This window comes from Nicotiana tabacum, chromosome 10 (genome assembly GCF_000715075.1).
Source record: "Nicotiana tabacum cultivar K326 chromosome 10, ASM71507v2, whole genome shotgun sequence".
Classification (NCBI taxonomy): domain Eukaryota; kingdom Viridiplantae; phylum Streptophyta; class Magnoliopsida; order Solanales; family Solanaceae; genus Nicotiana; species Nicotiana tabacum.
This window is the reverse complement of record NC_134089.1, coordinates 64,094,154-64,111,770: the sequence shown is the minus strand read 5'-3', so window position 1 is coordinate 64,111,770 and position 17,617 is coordinate 64,094,154. Positions and strand designations below refer to the sequence as shown.

Sequence of the window (17,617 nt, the reverse complement as noted above, 5' to 3'; positions counted from 1 at the left end):
AGGATTTATTTTAGCGTAACAAATGTGACCATGATAGCTGGCAATTTCCACGACCATAATGGTGAGCACGAGTGCAATTCAGAAAATTGTGATTTCAATATATGTTGCTGTAAATTCTAGGCTAGCACCCGAGCAACTCGATGCCGCACGGCTTTTGTGTCATTAAGAGCACATTTCATTAACTTTGAATAAGTTGGATAATATCGACTTCTGAAAAGAAAAGAAAAGAAAAAAAAAGTTGTATTTAACTGACATATTTTAGCAATTTGCATCAAGCTCAAACTTATTTCCTGTGAAAGAGTTGGTGATTGCATAATGATGATTATGTAAAACCAAATAACAAGGCGCCAATCTATAGCTCAGTAAATAAAGTGTCAGTTTCCTAAGAAGAAAGTCTTAAGTTTGACCCCTGCATGGCGCGTTATTTTTTTTCTAAAATCTGTTGCCAATTGGCTTTAGCTTACGGAGCTTTTCTTGTCATCTAAGCACATAGATTTATCCAAAGGAGGACCATTTATCACTCATACCGTAAAAATATACCATGACGGGTATATAAAAGTTGAATGAGAAGAGTACAACAGATTCTGTTCGAACCATGAAAATGTATGGGAGAGTAGCTGTGTATAATAAACCACAACTCATATTCCTGCAATTACAGAGCCACATCACTGAAAGGCAAATGACTACAAAAGGAGCTGCCAAGCTCACCATTGAACAAAGGAGAACTGATCCCTAAACCAAAAGCAAAAAAGGGTGACAGCGAAACGGTGTTTTGGACAAAAAAGGGATGAAAAACAACCCGATCATAACGTTTGCCCACCATCATTAATGGACTTAGGATGCCATTACAGGTAGTCTCTTATGTTCCAAAGCCTGCCGAAGCCTTTGGTAACCATTTCTATAATGCTCGAGAGAGAAGCAAAGCTGCCTAATTGCCTCCCGTTTCTCTTCCGCTCCTTCCAAAACTATTTCTTTTTGTCTCTCTACTTCTCTTTCCAATTCTTTAACCCTAGACCTCAGCCCCTCCACCATTTTACGGGCCCCTTCAGTTTCAGAAATCAACGCGACATGCTCAATGTGCAGTTGGTGCAAATGGTTGTTCATTTGATCAATCTGATCATCTTTAGAACTTAGCTCTTCATCAAGGCAGGCAACTCTGGCATTTAGGGCATCTTTCTCTGTTACCAGTACGTCATACTTCTGGGATAATGTGTCAAGGCTTCTGTTCAGTTCTTCAATATGGCTATCCCTCTCAGCAATGGTAAACTTTAACTGCTCGATTTCAGATTTAAGCAGCATCTCCATTTCTTCTTTCCCCGCTGCAGTTCGTCTAACATCCTCCTCTAATGATTGGCAGCGTAGATCCATTTCTTTGATATTATCCTCCAAATATGTTCGTTCCTTTAATAATTTGGTAATCTCCCCTTCAAGCTGCATGTTTTCTTCTGCTAAAGCCTTGTTGGCATTTGATATTGATTCTTTCAGTCCTCTGATTTCTTGATCACGGTCTGACAAATTGGATTTGTACCTCGCAATTCGGTCCTGCAGCTTTGAGACTTCTCTTTTCTCTCTCTCAAGTTTGGCTTTCCAGCCAGAAACATCTTTCTGTGCTGATCCAAGCTGATCCTGAAGTAATTTATTGGAGGATCCGTTGCTTTTAAGTTCCTCTCTTAAGCACTCCACCTCCTTCTCTGAATCATGAAGCTTCTCTATCGTGCTCTTCAATTCTTCCTCAAGTGTACGGATCTTAGATTCTGGGTCCAAAACTTGTGGTTCTTCCTCTGTCGCATTCTCCTCGTCTGAAATTTTAGCTTCCTGTCCTACATTAAGCTCATGGATGTTCTTTGCATAGTCCCCTGATTCATACCTCTGAAGCTCAATTCTCAATCTGCTAATCTCTTCTTCTGATAACCGAATCTTTTCTTTTGCATTTCTAAGTTCATCATATCCGGCTATTCTAGCGAGAGCATTCTCATTGCCGCCAACATGTGATCCCCTAAATGAGCTTTCAGAAATATCTTCCTGATGCGCTCGAAGCTTCTCTTTCACGTCGCGGAGCTCAACCTCCAATTCACTAATCTTCCTACGCAACCCTTGGTCATCATCATTGCTCAGTGTACTTGAGTAATTATTGATAGACGAATCATCTGATTCTGATTCAGAATCTAATGTTGACGATTCATCTCCTTCCTTACCCAGATCCGAGCTGCTTCCACCTGTGCCAAGAAAGAATTCAAATCCAGCGGCACGAGGACCAGGTTTAGGGCGGCTAGGCCTCCGATCTGGAGAGGGCAACCTGGAGGGTGGTTCAGAACCTACGTCAGAGATGCCTGACCCCTGTGATTGAAGATCTGAAGGAACATTTTTCCGGAGCTCTCCAGTTACATGATCATAACGCTCGGCTAATGACCGGTACATGCGGTAGAATTCCTCAACTAGTGTGACCAATTCTGGCCTTTTCTGATAATACATTTCTGCCCTTTTAGCAAATGAATCTGCATCCTCTTCAATGAGTTTCAACATCCTTTTTACATTCTGGTCCATCTCTGAAATAATAGACCTATTTGTCATTTTCTTGTATGCCATTTTCTCCATTCAACATAAAAAATTCTAAGCAACGACTTGGTAATTATAATTGCCAAATTAGGTGTTTTTACAGTGCATTTTTCCTCCTTTGGGATGAATGGATGAAACTGTCTAAAGTTACTATCACAAACAAGTATGGCCACCGCCTTTTTTACTTTTTGTTTTCTGACCATTTTAGTTAATATAAAAAAAATATTTAAATGTAAAATATAGAATTGAGGCATTTTACTCGCTATTCAAAACACATTTAGCCCCAGTTATAACAATCTGACCAAAATTTAAAGAGGTTGGATCATGAGTTATGCTGTTATTTGACGCACCATCTTAATCCAACCAGCTCATTATGCAAGAGTTACGATGAAAGGATTTGAGAATAAGGTTAAAGTGAATAAGCTTACGTTCAAGATTATCTTGCATCCACTTGGAGTTTTTGGGACTAATGTGGCTGTCCCACCACCAAGAGTGTGATTTCTTGGACTCCATCCTCCTCATCTTATTGGACTTTACCTGAAAAGAAAATAGGACATCCAACAGCAAACTCTTAAAGACACAAAGTACACTAGCTAGGGTCAATATATTCATCAGAAAGTAAAAAGAAACTCAGACAACATGTTCAAAGAGATATCTTACAAAAGTTGATGCCATTCTGTCCAACTTGTTATCCCCTCGACTCAGATAAGCAGAAAAAAATAGCCCTGCATAATTATGAACACAATATATATCAAAAGTCAACCTCATCAGGAACCTGTTTCTTTCTTGCTCAATAATATGTTTTAAATGTATGCATCTCTACTACGATATTTGCTAGTATACCATTTAGAAAGAAAAAATATATTTTATGGTCAATATTATATTCTATCGTCAAATATATCTATATCGCCCCTATGGAAGATAAGATACGTGAAGCGAGGCTTAGATGGTTCGGGCATATGAGAAGGAGAAGCCCAGATGCTCCAGTGAGAAGGTGTTAACGGCTGGCACTGGCAGGTAGGAGAAGAGGTAGAGGGCGACCTAAGAAGTACTGGGGAAAAGTGATCAGGCAGGACATGGCGCGACTTCAGCTTACCGAGGACATGGCCCTTGACAGGAGAGTATGGAGGTCGAAGATTAGGTAGAAGGATAATAGGTTGTCGTGTGTTTTTCTGATCTATTCCAGGTTTATTAGCTAGCTGACTAGTACATTGTATTCGATTCTTAGAATGCCAGTATTAAGGTTGTTTTAGTACTATCTTCCGCTTCAGTTTGCTAGTAAACTGTCGTGTTACTGCTTGTGGCTATTGCTATTGCTACTGCTTTCTTCCATTTATTTTTCCCCGCTCCTTACATTGTTGATATCATTTTTTTGGCCTTGTTGTTGTTATTTACTTGTTCCTATTCTTCCTCTCGAGTCGAGCATCTTTCAGAAACAACCTCTCTGCCCTCCAGGGGAGGGGTAAGGTTTGCGTACACATTACCCTCTCCAAACCCCACTTGTGGGATCCCACAAGGTTGTTGTTGTTGTTATATATATATATAATCGAGGGACATCAAATAGGTGATGTATTTATCTTTTCCCTCATTTTTTTTTTGTATTTTCTCCTTATTTTGATTTATGTGATATTTTTAAAAAGCCCCAAAAACCACCTCTGCAACGTTTGGTCCATGCTAAAGACCGAAAAGTCACGTCTATCACACAAAACATTAAAGAAGTATTTCAGTTACTAATTCATTTGTGTAGTATTCATTGTATGTTACCCTATTATAAATCAATGCCTCATAAATAGATCAAGGTCAGTTTCGAATTACAATAAAACAATCGTTTCCAGAGCGGCTCCGCTCCATTACAATTTGCTCCATTAGATGTCAATATAGCTTTGAATAACTAACATAAGATTAATTTCTTAAATAGAGGAAAGCTAAAATCTGTGCAAAATGATACCCACTAGTTACTATGTATCTATTAAATTGATTTTCCCCCCTTATGATCGGGTGAGTATATATATTTAGCAAGTGAATATTATTATTCCTTATTTTTTAGTCTAATTAAATTGTTCTGAAGTAAAAATTGCTGAATACTATACAGAGGCAATGATCCATTCATTCATCAGAGATGATCATACAGTTGTGTCAATTGTTTATGTATTTTTTAGTTTTTATAATATTTAAATAGAGGAAAGCTAAAATCTGTGCAAAATGATACCCACTAGTTACTATGTATCTATTAAATTGATTTTCCCCCCTTATGATCGGGTGAGTATATATATTTAGCAAGTGAATATTATTATTCCTTATTTTTTAGTCTAATTAAATTGTTCTGAAGTAAAAATTGCTGAATACTATACATAGGCAATGATCCATTCATTCATCATAGGTGATCATACAGTTGTGTCAATTGTTTGTGTATTTTTTAGTTTTGATAATATATATAAATTACTTTCTTACTATTATATTGGTACTACAAAGTACGGAGTGTTAATCATTTTTTTGATATTAACATATATGAGAATTTTAAATTAATCTTACCATTACTGAAATTTTGAACATAATAATAGAGAATTAATAAATAAAAAAATCTCATCCTTTAAAAATTAACAAGGACACGTGTTAGTTATTCAAAGCTATATTGACATCTAATTCAGCAAATTGTAATGGAGCGGAGCCGCTCCCGTTTCCAACTATTCAAAACCGATCGAAATGTCTCATTAATAAAGAACCGTTTCCTTTTTGATAGAACTTTAAAAGCCTCACAAATTTTTCTATCAACTATAAAGCCCATAAGCCACCATCAGAAAAATAAGAAAGAAATCTGAAAAAAGAATAAGGAAGAAGAGGAACTGTTCTGAAGAGGACTTGGAAGCACATCTACATTTTTCCATTTTTCTTACATTTTGGAATGTGGTATGTCTGCTTCGATTATTTTCATCCCTTTCGGTTTGATTCTTTTGTTGGACTTTTGCTATTTAATTTCTGTATATAAAGTAGGATGTGTGATTATATTTAGTTAAGACATTGCTAATACTGAAGGCTTTTGTTCTTTCCATTTCGGTTTGATGTTTAGTAGAAATTTTTGCTTTACTGATGGGTTTTAATTAATTTTGTTCTATTGTGTTTGATAGATTTTCATACAATGAAAACTCCAACATCTGAAGGCAAACCAATAACAAATGTTGCCCATATACACGAGCAAAAGTTGTACTGACTTGAAGTTTTCTCATGCTTTAAACTCTGGTTTTTTTAATTTGTATGTGTAGGACTTCAAGTTCTCTTCTTCTTTGATCATATTTTTTTTGTTAAATTTGTTTCTGTTATTTTCTCGGATTTGCTGTGCAGGTGCTTCTTTGGGTGTTCATAATATGCTGTTCTTCTGCTAATGATTATGCATATATATACATGGAAAGAGGAATAACCATAAAGTTAGTTTTTAATGTTATGATAAAGTATAGGAAAAAAAAAGTGTTTGTCCTTCTTTCTTTCTTCTTCTTCTTCTTTTTCGTGCAACTCTTGCCATTTTGAGTTTGAATTTACCCTCTAATTATTAGCACATGTTAAAACCAAAGAAAAAAAATTGCAGAACCGTTTCCTCTTTAGAAGATCTCATGTAATTATTTTTTTATTTTTTATTTGGGTATAATTATTTGATAGTTATCATTTGTCAATAATGTAAAATTATTTTCTTCTCGGTTCCGCACTTGCGAGTACATTTTAACTATAAAATGTATTCCTCTTTTTTAAAAGAATAATAGAAGTATAAAAACGAGGGGAGTCGATTGTTCAATTGGACTGGATGTGATGTAGAACTTATGAGAAAATGTGATCTTTCTTTTCAGGAACAAGATTATGACATAGATTGGGAAAGAAAAGCAGGGGAAGAGTAAAAGGGTGGCTGGCTGCTCAACGAGTTTTCTATATAAATGCATGTGTGGCATGACAAAATCTTATCTTTTTCCTCCTTTTTACCGTTTTCCTGTCATATTTTTTCATTTATCTAACTCTTAAAATTGTAAAGTCTAAGATTATTCAACTTTTCTCCTCTATAATTGTTAATTTGTTATACATTTTAACGATTCATATATTCTTTCACGGTTTCAAACTCCTCATCTCCCCTACAATTATTTATTTGCTTGATATATTGACATCCATTTGTGTATTCCTTAAGGGGCCGTTTGGTATGAGGTATAAGAATGTATAGTGTTGGTATAAAAATTTAATACCACCTTAATACTTTGTTTGGTTAGCAAACCAGGTATAAGTTATCCCATGATTAAATTAACACCGGGATAATTATACCTTATAGAGGGTGGACTAATTAGCACCGGTATAACTTATACATTCTTCTTACAAATTATGCAATTGTCATATTTAATACAACATACCAAAGAATGGATAAAAAATAATCCCAGCATAACTTATACCCGTATAACTTATCCCGGCATAGGCCGTATTCAAACCAAACGACCCCTAAGAGTTTTCTTTTCATTTTTACCTGATATTCTTTTTTTTTCTTTGGGTAACCTATTTGACAAATAATGATCAACCAGAGGAAATGCATGAATGCATCCCTCAAATTAGAACTTCATGTTTATAATTTTCTTTTTGTGATTTCTCCTTATTTTCTTCAATAAAAACAAAATATTTTATCCGTGGAAGAATGAGAAGGTAAACTAAAAGACGAGCCTGATGACAACCTTTGTAATGTATTTGTGAAAATCTCTTTTACTTGAACATGTGAAGTCTTTGTGGATTCCTCTGGTACACGCAGCCTTTTGATACTAATACCGATTAGTATTTATTAACTCTGTAATAAATATTAAACAATATTGTAGAGTATTAATTTAGGGAAAACTAAAATGGTAATTGTGGTCGCAAATTTAATCATAATATTTTCAAGTATTTTATATTTAGAATCTTGATTATATTATGCTCATGTAATTAACTAATGGAACAAGATCTTTTAGTATACCCTTACATAACTTTTTTCTTTACAAAATTGAAAATAAAATAAAAATATGAGTATAAATAGACACTTTTACTATAAGTGACTTATAAAACGGTTTATACATTTTACTCGAATGTATTGAAAAACGTACAATTACTTTGAAGATGTTAATTAAAGAGACACAATTTTAGCTTTTATTTGCTTAATTAAATTTATTATAGTATTATTAAAATTATTTACTCTCTCCATTCACTTTTAATTGTCCATTTTTTAATTTATACTCCCTGTATTTTATAATTTTACCCATAATAATGATAGCATTTCCAGAAGTTTTGGGAAATGATTTGCGGAATGAGTAGTTAATGATACTGGTAAAACTTGAAAAGAAGATTGTCTTTCTCGTGATTTAGTATAGTGGACAAATAAAAATAAAAATGTATTTTTAGTATAATAAGAGTGAACAGAGGGAGTATAAACAATATTTAATTTGAAATAAAATATAAAAAGATATAACAATTTTCTCCTTCTTCAATACTCCCTCCAGTCCACGATAGGTGACCAATTTGCTTTGAGAAGATTTCGTAACTAGGCAATGTGGAAAACAAAATTGCAGATTTTAAGTAATAAAATGAATATTTCAATTGTAGCCATGAAAAAATTACCATCTTAGCAAATCCCTGCCAGAAATGGAACCCTTATTTTTTTAAGCCTAAAATCTCGCCATAACAACCTTTTTATTCTCAATCCCTATATCAACATGATGCATCCATTCCAAAAAATTCCTAAATATATGAAAGTTAATTAATGCTAACTACATTCATTTCATTAACTTATTTTCTCTCTTCACAAACATTATTTCTTCCTTTTAGATAATCATCAAAAGTTAGAAGAAAAAAAAAACATAAAGGACTAGCTTTGCAGTAGCATAAATAATACAATATATAAATTAAATATACCAACTATTTATATATAATATAAGTATGTGTCTTCAAACCTACCAGAAAAAAATATTGTTGCATTAATTATACAATCAATATAATTGTTAGACACACATCTTATAACATTTCATTGTAAAACTAATCCACGAAATATACCTATTATATACATAGTATATATATTAAATATTAAACATACGATATACAATGTATAATATACGTATAAACAATATATACATATACATATACATATATATTTCATTAAACAATATATATGACATACTGATGAAATAAATATATTATATTAAAGGTATATCTTGGAGAGAAAAATAAAATTATGCAGTATAAAATTAAACATTGGACAAAATACAAGAAGTTCCCACGATTGCTTCTTTTCAGTATCTTTAAGATATTTGGGTGGGTATTTATTTATGGAAGTGAAAAAAAGATTACGAAATGCGGATTGATTTAGATTGTGTATGAGAGAATAATGAAAAAGGGACTTTTTCTTAGAGCACCTTCAGAATCAAAATTCAAAGAGAATGGCAAGTTTAGATTAATGATGAGAGAGAATAATCTAATAAATTAATGTGGTTCAATAATCCCTTGAATTGTGCTTAGTGTTTACGTTTTAAAAGTTAAATGCCATGTAAAGAATCTTAAAAAGTGCTTTAACGATAAATGAATGTGCTATTTTTAAATAAAACAAAAGTAATGTTATTTATATAAAAACTCTTTACAAAGGGACTAACACCTATTAAGGAAATACTAAATTTTAGACAAAAATAATTAGTGTAACTAAATTACCCTTAATTAAATGTTGCAGCATAATTTAATGTGAGGAGTAAAAGACTTTTTAGGAATACGTACATAAGGATAATTTTGGAAAAACAAATTAATTTTTTTCTTGATTATATAAATTGACCAAAATAAAAAAGCAAATTGGTCACTTATTATAAATCGGAGGGGTAGATTATTCAGTGAGAAATAAACGTGTATGCATGCGTGTGTTCACTTTTTTTTTTTGGGAATGTGTGTTTTATACAATACTTCCTTCATCTATTTTACTATATTACCCCTAATTAATATTTGATTAGACACACCTTGATCCATGGTATAGATATAAAATGGTAGATTGTCTCTTGATTTTTTAAATTGGACAAGTAAAAGTAAATATTTTTTTAGCATAGACAAGTAAAAATAGACCAAGAGAATAAATACATTTGTTTCTTATTTATGGTACTTTAAAATTTTCTTATTCTTCTATGTTAACTATCAATTGAATTCATATAATAAAAAGAAATATTTGACGGTAGTTTTGAATGATGGCAGGCCGGTGGAGGAAAGAAATTGACAAGGCCCAAGTCTGTTGTGGATCTCGTCACTAACTGGGCCCACAGGACATGAATTGACAAAGCCCATCACAAACAACAAATAATACGCACCTCCTATCGTGGATACCACGCGTTCACAGTCCCACGGAGAGATAATCAACCGTGAAAGAAATATCTAATCCCACAGCTGTCGGACGAACATCGCCACCTAAATTCACGCGTTCCTCATATCACGCCTGCCAAAAACAACAAATCGTAACGAAATTAATTTTAACGGAAGATGGGTATTAGATAATATAAGGTACAGTAGAAGTAGGGCGGTATGGTTAGTTCATACCCAAAAATGAGATAAGAAATGTATGAACAGATAAAGATTCAATAAATGATGATAAAAATCCTCAAAGAAAAGGGCTTACCTTGGTGTTGAAGGAGGAAGAAACGAGGGAGGGGGCAAGCAAAGACAAGAAAATCTAATGATTTGAGAGGAAAATGCTAAAAACTCTCCGGAGAGATGCTTTAATATGTAGGGGTGGGGGAAGTGGTGGGATAGTGGGGGCCGATATATAAGGGATATGGGAACTGGGGAGGGACCAACTTTCCAAACTAATCTCAATTTGTTCACATGCTCGTGCCCCTTCTTTAAAGTCAATACTATATTTTACTCCTTCTCTTATTAAATAATCATTTTTTTTCCTCATAAAAACCGTGTCATGTATTTTTATAAAACAGGAATTTATCTATCAATAAGAGAAAACTGACAGTCCATCAAATGACAATCAATCTGAAATATGACCAAGCAAATAAAGCTACATTAATACTCTCTTCGTTTCAATTTAGAGATGATATAATTTAATTTAATATGAAATTTAAGAAAAAAATTAAAACTTGCGGTCTTATAACCGTAAGGGTAAAAACTTTGTAGAACCTTGACATTTGTATAATTATAAAAACTTCTCATTAATAATAAAATAAAGAGTTTAAAATTAAATTATTTTCAATTATAAAAATAAGTAATTCTTTTTGACATAAACAAATAAAAAAAGTGTCTCATTAACCGAGGGAGTACTATTTACCTTGTGAACCCCAAGAAGGGTGATTATAAGTTGACCCTTCGTTTTGAAAGATCCCAACGGGCCAGCTCACTCTCTTTTTCTTCCTTTTTATTTCTTTAGTTATATTTATGTATATGGTAGTAAAATAAATTCACATGAGGATGCAATACATGGTGCCGAAGATAGAAGACGGTCTGGTCCGAAGGCAATGATTTCGAAGAAAATGGTATTCATAAAGGCAAATTAAATACATGTCATCCGGTAGCATTTAATGAAAAATATTCTATAACATTAACTACACGATCCGTTACAGAGAATATGTCATTCACTGACCACCATTACACGTTCTTCAATGACCCTCATAATTATCATTTAAGATGGGCTTGATCCTAGGACCTTGTTCCCTAGGTGCAACTATAAATAGTGAGATCTACAGTCATTCTAAAGGACACGAATTTTTTGACAAACTAATATTATACTTGTCACACCTCCTTTTTCCTACCCCGAGAGGGTATAAGGGAGTTTTTCCAATTAAAGGACAATCGAAACGGAATTTATTTCAATTAAAATTCAGATTCGCCACTTGGGATAGTTTAATGGTGTCCCAAGTCACCGGTTTAAATCCCGAATCGAGGAAAAGATTGACTATGTATTACAGTCCGCGAGCAAGAAATCCGAGTAAGGAATTCTGTTAACCCGGGAGAAGGTGTTAGGCATTCCCGAGTTCCGTGGTTATAGCACGATCGCTCAACTGTTATTATTGGCCTATTTATCTGATTTAAAACATTTTGAACCTATGTGCAATTTTAACTTTAAATCGCTTTCATTTGATTTTAAGAAAAATTCAACGTCACATAAAACGCGCTTTGAACGCGTCACATAAATGCACCCGCAGTTCTCAACACATTTCATATAACATTGTCGAGATTTGGATGTGGATCACATAAATGCGCACCCGAGTTGAGGAAGGTAAATTATTAAAATAGCACGCCTAAGCAACTACGCGTTTGCAACTTTGCGAGGGCCATGAAAATTCAACTAGATGGCACACCTCGAATTCTAAGGATTAAAACAAAATTAATTAAACGAGGGCCATGCGATTGTCATTTTTGTTTGGCATGGCGCACCCCACTTCTAATCTTGAGGAAATTCAAACTAAATGCTTGAGAGCCATGGCTATTTGCATTGTCTAATATGGCACCCCTCCTTTAACTAATTATATTTTTTTTTAAACAAAACTAGTTGAGTAAAGCTAAACAACAAAAAAAACTTTCAAACATTAAAGATCAATCAACTTAAGGGGAGGAATTTGCAATCACTAGCATGATCTAAACAAACTGAGATCGTAAACTTCCGGGCTACAACGTGAAGCCTAGAATCAAGAATACCGGAACAAGAGCTTGGCACGACTAGGCCAAGATGACAGCCCAAGTTATTGTCATAGACTTCAGCCATGGTATGGAATTTAACACGTTTAAACAATTTTACGATTTCAATTTATCAAAAGAAAAAAAAAATATGAAGACTTAGACTGAACTAGAGGTGTTTCCAGCATAAACCAAAATGATCCCTGTTTGAAATCTTTCATGGAACAGAACCATTATACAAGTAGTAAGGGAAAGAGTGAACAATGAACCCCTGAACTTATAAAAATCACACTTTAAACATGAGAAGACAAAACTTGGAAACCAAATGAGAAACAGAATATGGGCCAGGGGTGTTGGACCCCAAAATTTGAATTACTGCCTTTCAATCTTGACCAAGCCAAACCAACTTAACTAACCAACTAATAACTTCAATTCTCAGTTAGTAAACATCTTCAAAGAAGTACAAATAGTCCCAAATTATTTACATTAGAGAAGACTCAATCCAAACCTCACAAGGGCACATAACACTAATGACACAAACGCATATACTTAACAGCTAAACTAGAGAGCATACTAAGAAGATTAACAGAAGAACATGTAACAATTATCATTTTCTTCAAAGCTTGATTACATGTTTCTGACCCACACTTCATATGTCACTCAAGATCCAAGGACATACCTGGAAATCAAGAAGGAAGCAAGGGAATAAGGAATCAGTAGCAGCAGTAAGGTCAGCCCAGAACCAGTAAATTGAAACCACAGAATCAGTTACCAATACAATAGAACAGTAATTTCAACACTAGACCCAAAAACTCTTCAGAAAACCAACATCAATCCATTTTAAATCTCGTTAGTGAAGCAATACTGTTTTTAGAAGTTGCAAGAATCTGAAATTCTCTGAAAGTTCAATGGAACAGTAGAAAGTGCCTTTATTTTCTGACTTTTATCTCTTCAAACTTGTAGACATATGATTTTTGACCCTCCCCGAGATTTTTTATATATTAGCGTAAAATATTTAATTTAGGCATAATATAGATATTTTAAGTAATTTTGACTCTTTTACTTTATTTTAGTACAAGAAAACAAAATTACAAAAAATAGGTTCATTAATATTTTGTAGTCATTTTTAATCTAAAAAAATACACAAAAAATAATATCGTATTTTTATTTTAATATGATATTTGAAAATACAAAAATAGATTTGTTTTAATGGTTAGTTTTATTTTAGTATTTATTTGAATAGTAGGATTAATTAATAAATGAGCCCGTATTTTTAATCTCGTTCGCAGCGAAAGAATAGAACTTGGGCTCGAGCAACCCATCTTTAGGCCTAATTTTGGACCTAGCCCACAATTGCCAAGTCCATAATTCCTAGGCTCATACCCCTTAACCTAAAACCCTACCAAAACCTAGACTATATAAATAGAAAAACAACGAACAAAAAGAGAGGAACGGACAAAAGGCAAAACGCAAAGCTGCGCATGAAAAAAGAATGGAACAAAGAGATAACGGAGATGGGGATTGAACGAAAAGAAACGGATGAACAAAAACTGTGTATGAAGGGAACAAAATAAGAAAGTAACGAAAAAGCAGCAGCTAAAGAAGGCTGTGCACAAACGAGCGACCCCCAGCCCCTTCACGTTTTCTTCTCCAACGACCCCTTCCCCGTTCTTCTTCTTTGACCAACAACCCCCAAAATCGGGAACAACCCAGCTCGCCGGAGAAAACACCAACGACCTCGTCTCTGTCTGAAACTCGCTGGAAAAACGAGCTCCACCTGACGCGACAAACAGAACCAAGCGACCTCACCCAGCTCACCATCGTCGCTGGACCTCCGTTCACCGCGAAGCTGCCATTTCCGGTGAAGCTTCATGTCACAAACGACTTGCCATAGAATCCGACAAACCGGGTTCGAACCCAGCGGTAAACCTAGCTCCAAAACTCCCTGAAACTATCTCAAATCAGTGCGAAAGTCAGCTCGAAAACGCTACCCGAATCCATGTCGAGTGAATCTGTTCAGTTCTGTCGATGTGTTGATATGCTGTCCGAGATTTCGACTATTTTGAATTTCCGGCGAGATCTTCGGTCCGTCGAGGTTGCTGGTCTGAGGTCCATTCGTGGGTGACCATGTTTTCAATGTGAACGATTCACGGCTATATGCTCTGTTTAACCAGGTTGGTTGCTACTTATTTGAATTCTTAGAGCGCCGAGTTTGCATTTCCTTACAGTTTCTGTTATGTTGCTTTTAATTCATTTGAATTTGTACTTCTTATAAATGTTATTATGTCGGTTCTGTGCATGACCATTTTTATATACATATATAAAACTTTGAGAAGTACAATCGCCTACTTTTCTTTCCTTGACTTTTCCTTATTTATATTATGTTGTCAAGTTATTACTTGTATTTGAAGTTGAATAGTACAGTAGACGTATGTTTGGTTTTGGTTTGTGCTCAAAGGAAATCGACTGATTTCAAATAGAAATTTTGTGGCCTTATCTTTGGAAATCAATTAGTTTCATCAAAATTAGACCGACAGGTACAAAGTTTGAGAGGTCTTACTGTATTTTGTTGATCTTTTGAGGGATAAGTTTTATTCCATTGCTAAATCGTACATGGTAGTGCTGAGTTGTTGGTGATACTGTTAAAGAGAAGCACATTAGTATTTGTGGAATTCGATTGTGTTCGATTGTTATAGTTGAATACAAATCTCTGTTTTAAAGAAATTGAGGCTCGTGTTTACTCGAATTGGTTATAGCTGAACATGATTTTTTCACAGTATGAAAATTAGGTTACTATTCATCAACTGAACTACGTCAAATTAGATTAAAGGGATTCGGGTGCGCATTTATGTGACCCAAATCCAAATCTCAACGATATTAGAATATGTCAAAAACCACGAGTGCATTTATGTGACGTGGTTCGAGACGTGTTTTAATAACGTTGCAATCTTCTTTAAAAATGAATAAAAGCAGTTTAAAGTTAAAATTGCACATAGGTTAAAACCTGTATTAAAATCAGATAATTAAGCCAGATATAACAGTCGAGCGACCGTGCTAGAACCACGGAACTCGGGAATGCCTAACACCTTCTCCCGGGTTAACAGAATTCCTAATCGGATTTCTGGTTTGCGGACTGTTAAACAGAGTCATATTCTCCTCGATTTGGAATTCAACCGGTGACTTGGGACACCACAAATCTCTTAAGTGGAGACTCTGAATTTCTTAGTATAAATCCCATTTTGATTGTCCTTTAATTGGAAAAACTCCCTTTATTATACTCCCTTCTCATGGGTGTAGTGTAAAAAGGAGGTGTGACAGATCTAGCGACTCTGCTGGGGATAAGAACCCAGAACTTCTGATTCAGGGTTCAGAATTCGAGCTTAGATGAATTGTTATATTTGGCTTTATTTATTATCTGATTTTATTACATGTTCGGGCCTAATGTGCTAAATGTTGCTTTTACCGCTATGATATTATCTGAACTGTACATAAACTGCTACGAAACCCCTCTCTTCCCTCTCCTGAGGAGTGTACACTGGTCGTGACTTCTTTCTGTTAGTGTCAAATCCCAAATAAGACGAGGTTAGGACAAGTTGCAAAGCCGGATGATCTTTTGGTTACTGGTACGCAGCCCCCCTCGGCTTGAGTTGTTCGCTTGGGTAAGCCAGGTCTAGAACAAATAAACCCAGGTTTTAAACTTAGTATAACAAAGCCTCATGCCGGATCCCTAGTAGGAACGTTTGTTTGCATCATGTGCATTTTGACTTTGGAGACTCAACACAGGGGTTGGGTCTGTCTAGGACAGGTGTATCCAAGATAACAGACCATCTTGATGTATCCTATGTGCTACATGTTGCATTTCTTCAAGGGTAAAAGGGTCATTTGGCGGACCAATGATAATTGAGGGCGAATGAAAAAAAGAAAAAAAAGAGAGGCTGAAGTGTGAGGATGAAGTGAGTAGGGCCCAATTATAATTTTGTTACATTTTATTAAGAAAAAAGAGCATGGAAACTTCAAAAAGATATTGCACTTTTTATCATTTTTCAAAAATCAAAAATCGAAAAAAAAGAAAAGAAAATCCAAAAAGATTTTATATGTTTCATCATTTTTCGAAAAAAAAGAAAAAAATGTGTTTGCTATACGTCAGTTGTTTTTTCTTTATTCTCGCCCGTATCCAATCGGCCCGAACTACGCGAACCTGATTCTCGTCTCTCGGGGCGGGATACGTAGGCAACTCACATAGGGTCCGGTCTTCCTAGTAAATCTTAGGTTCTTGGCTTTGCGGGGTCATAGCCAAATTTTGCACTTCTATCCACCTTTTGGACAAATAAGCCATTTTTCAAAAGTAGCCTCAATTATGTCTTGCATGTATCTAGTAGGGAATGTTATCGTCTCACATAGTACTGGTTCAAGTTTTCTTATACAGGTGTGGATTTATTTATCGGAGTTGGAGCATGACGGAGCCCTAGGACATCTAGTCAGGATCACTGCATTCAAAAGTTGCTCGAGGAGTCATTTTATATTTTTGAATCAATTGTTCATGTTTTACTTTCTAGTCCCGTATAGTAGTATTTAGTCTTTTAGGTGATGTTAGAGTTTGTATTGTCTGGTTAAGTTTGTATAGTCTTTTGTTACTGTATTTCTTATTTTGCATTTGGAAATGTGTTACAAGTAAAAATCCAAAAAAAAAGAGATGTTGCATTTTATATTTCGTTATAAATTTTCTTTAGAATACTAATTCTAGAAATGAATTTTTTTTTCTTTTAGTACTTCTTTAAAAGCTTTCTTTAAGGTGTTAATTCCAAAATCCAAAAAGATTTTCTGTTGAGGTTTTTCTTTGGAAAATTGATGAAAAATGACTTGAAAAAAATTCTTTTATTTTTATTAGAACTTTAGAACATTGTACATATAAGAAAAAGAAAACAACAATACTTTTTCTTTGGTTTATTTTCGAAGTTTCTTCCTTAGGTAATCAAAATTCAAATCCAAAAACAGTTTTTTATCTTTTTCATTTCTTTTTTCGAAGTCTTTTCTTTAGGATATCAAGTGAAAATTCAAAATATTTTTCTTTGGTCTGGCCTTAAGATTTCCTTCTTAAAAAATCAAAAAAAATTCCTTAATAATTTCCCATGGAGTATTTATTTAAAAAAGAAAAAATATGTGCTCATTAAACTTGAGTTTAGAATCGGTTATAGAGCATTCAGTCTAGAAAATTCAAAAAAAAAGGCTTTGCTTCTTTTATTTCTCTTTTCTCATCGGATTAGTCATTAAGGTAAAAAGAAAAAAAGAAGATGAAAATAAAAAAGAAAACATTAGTTTATATGCTTTACTCTCGATCTCCAGAACTACGCAAAGATCTGATTCATGCGGTGTCATGATAGGTAGGCAACCTACATAGGGTTCGATCGAATCATTTTTTTATTATTAT

General features: G+C 34.3%; 1 protein-coding gene across 2 annotated transcripts; it reads right to left on the bottom strand.

Moving 5' to 3' along the window:
- Positions 1–494: 494 nt before the first annotated feature.
- LOC107831225 (protein NETWORKED 4A) lies at positions 495–10,394 on the bottom strand. Of its 2 annotated transcripts, XM_075222920.1 has the most exons (6): positions 10,187–10,325; positions 9,882–10,006; positions 7,251–7,360; positions 3,217–3,281; positions 2,985–3,093; positions 495–2,546 (listed from the first exon to the last, which is right to left on the bottom strand). In XM_075222920.1, exons 4-6 carry the CDS (start codon positions 3,229–3,231, stop codon positions 835–837), a joined length of 1,836 nt encoding a protein of 611 aa, XP_075079021.1. In that variant the 5' UTR covers positions 3,232–3,281; positions 7,251–7,360; positions 9,882–10,006; positions 10,187–10,325; the 3' UTR covers positions 495–834. The 2 variants fall into 2 exon arrangements, with proteins under 2 accessions (XP_075079021.1, XP_016514459.2); XM_016658973.2 differs by lacking the exon at positions 7,251–7,360 and having other exon boundaries at positions 10,187–10,394.
- Between the last annotated feature and the right edge of the window lie 7,223 nt (positions 10,395–17,617).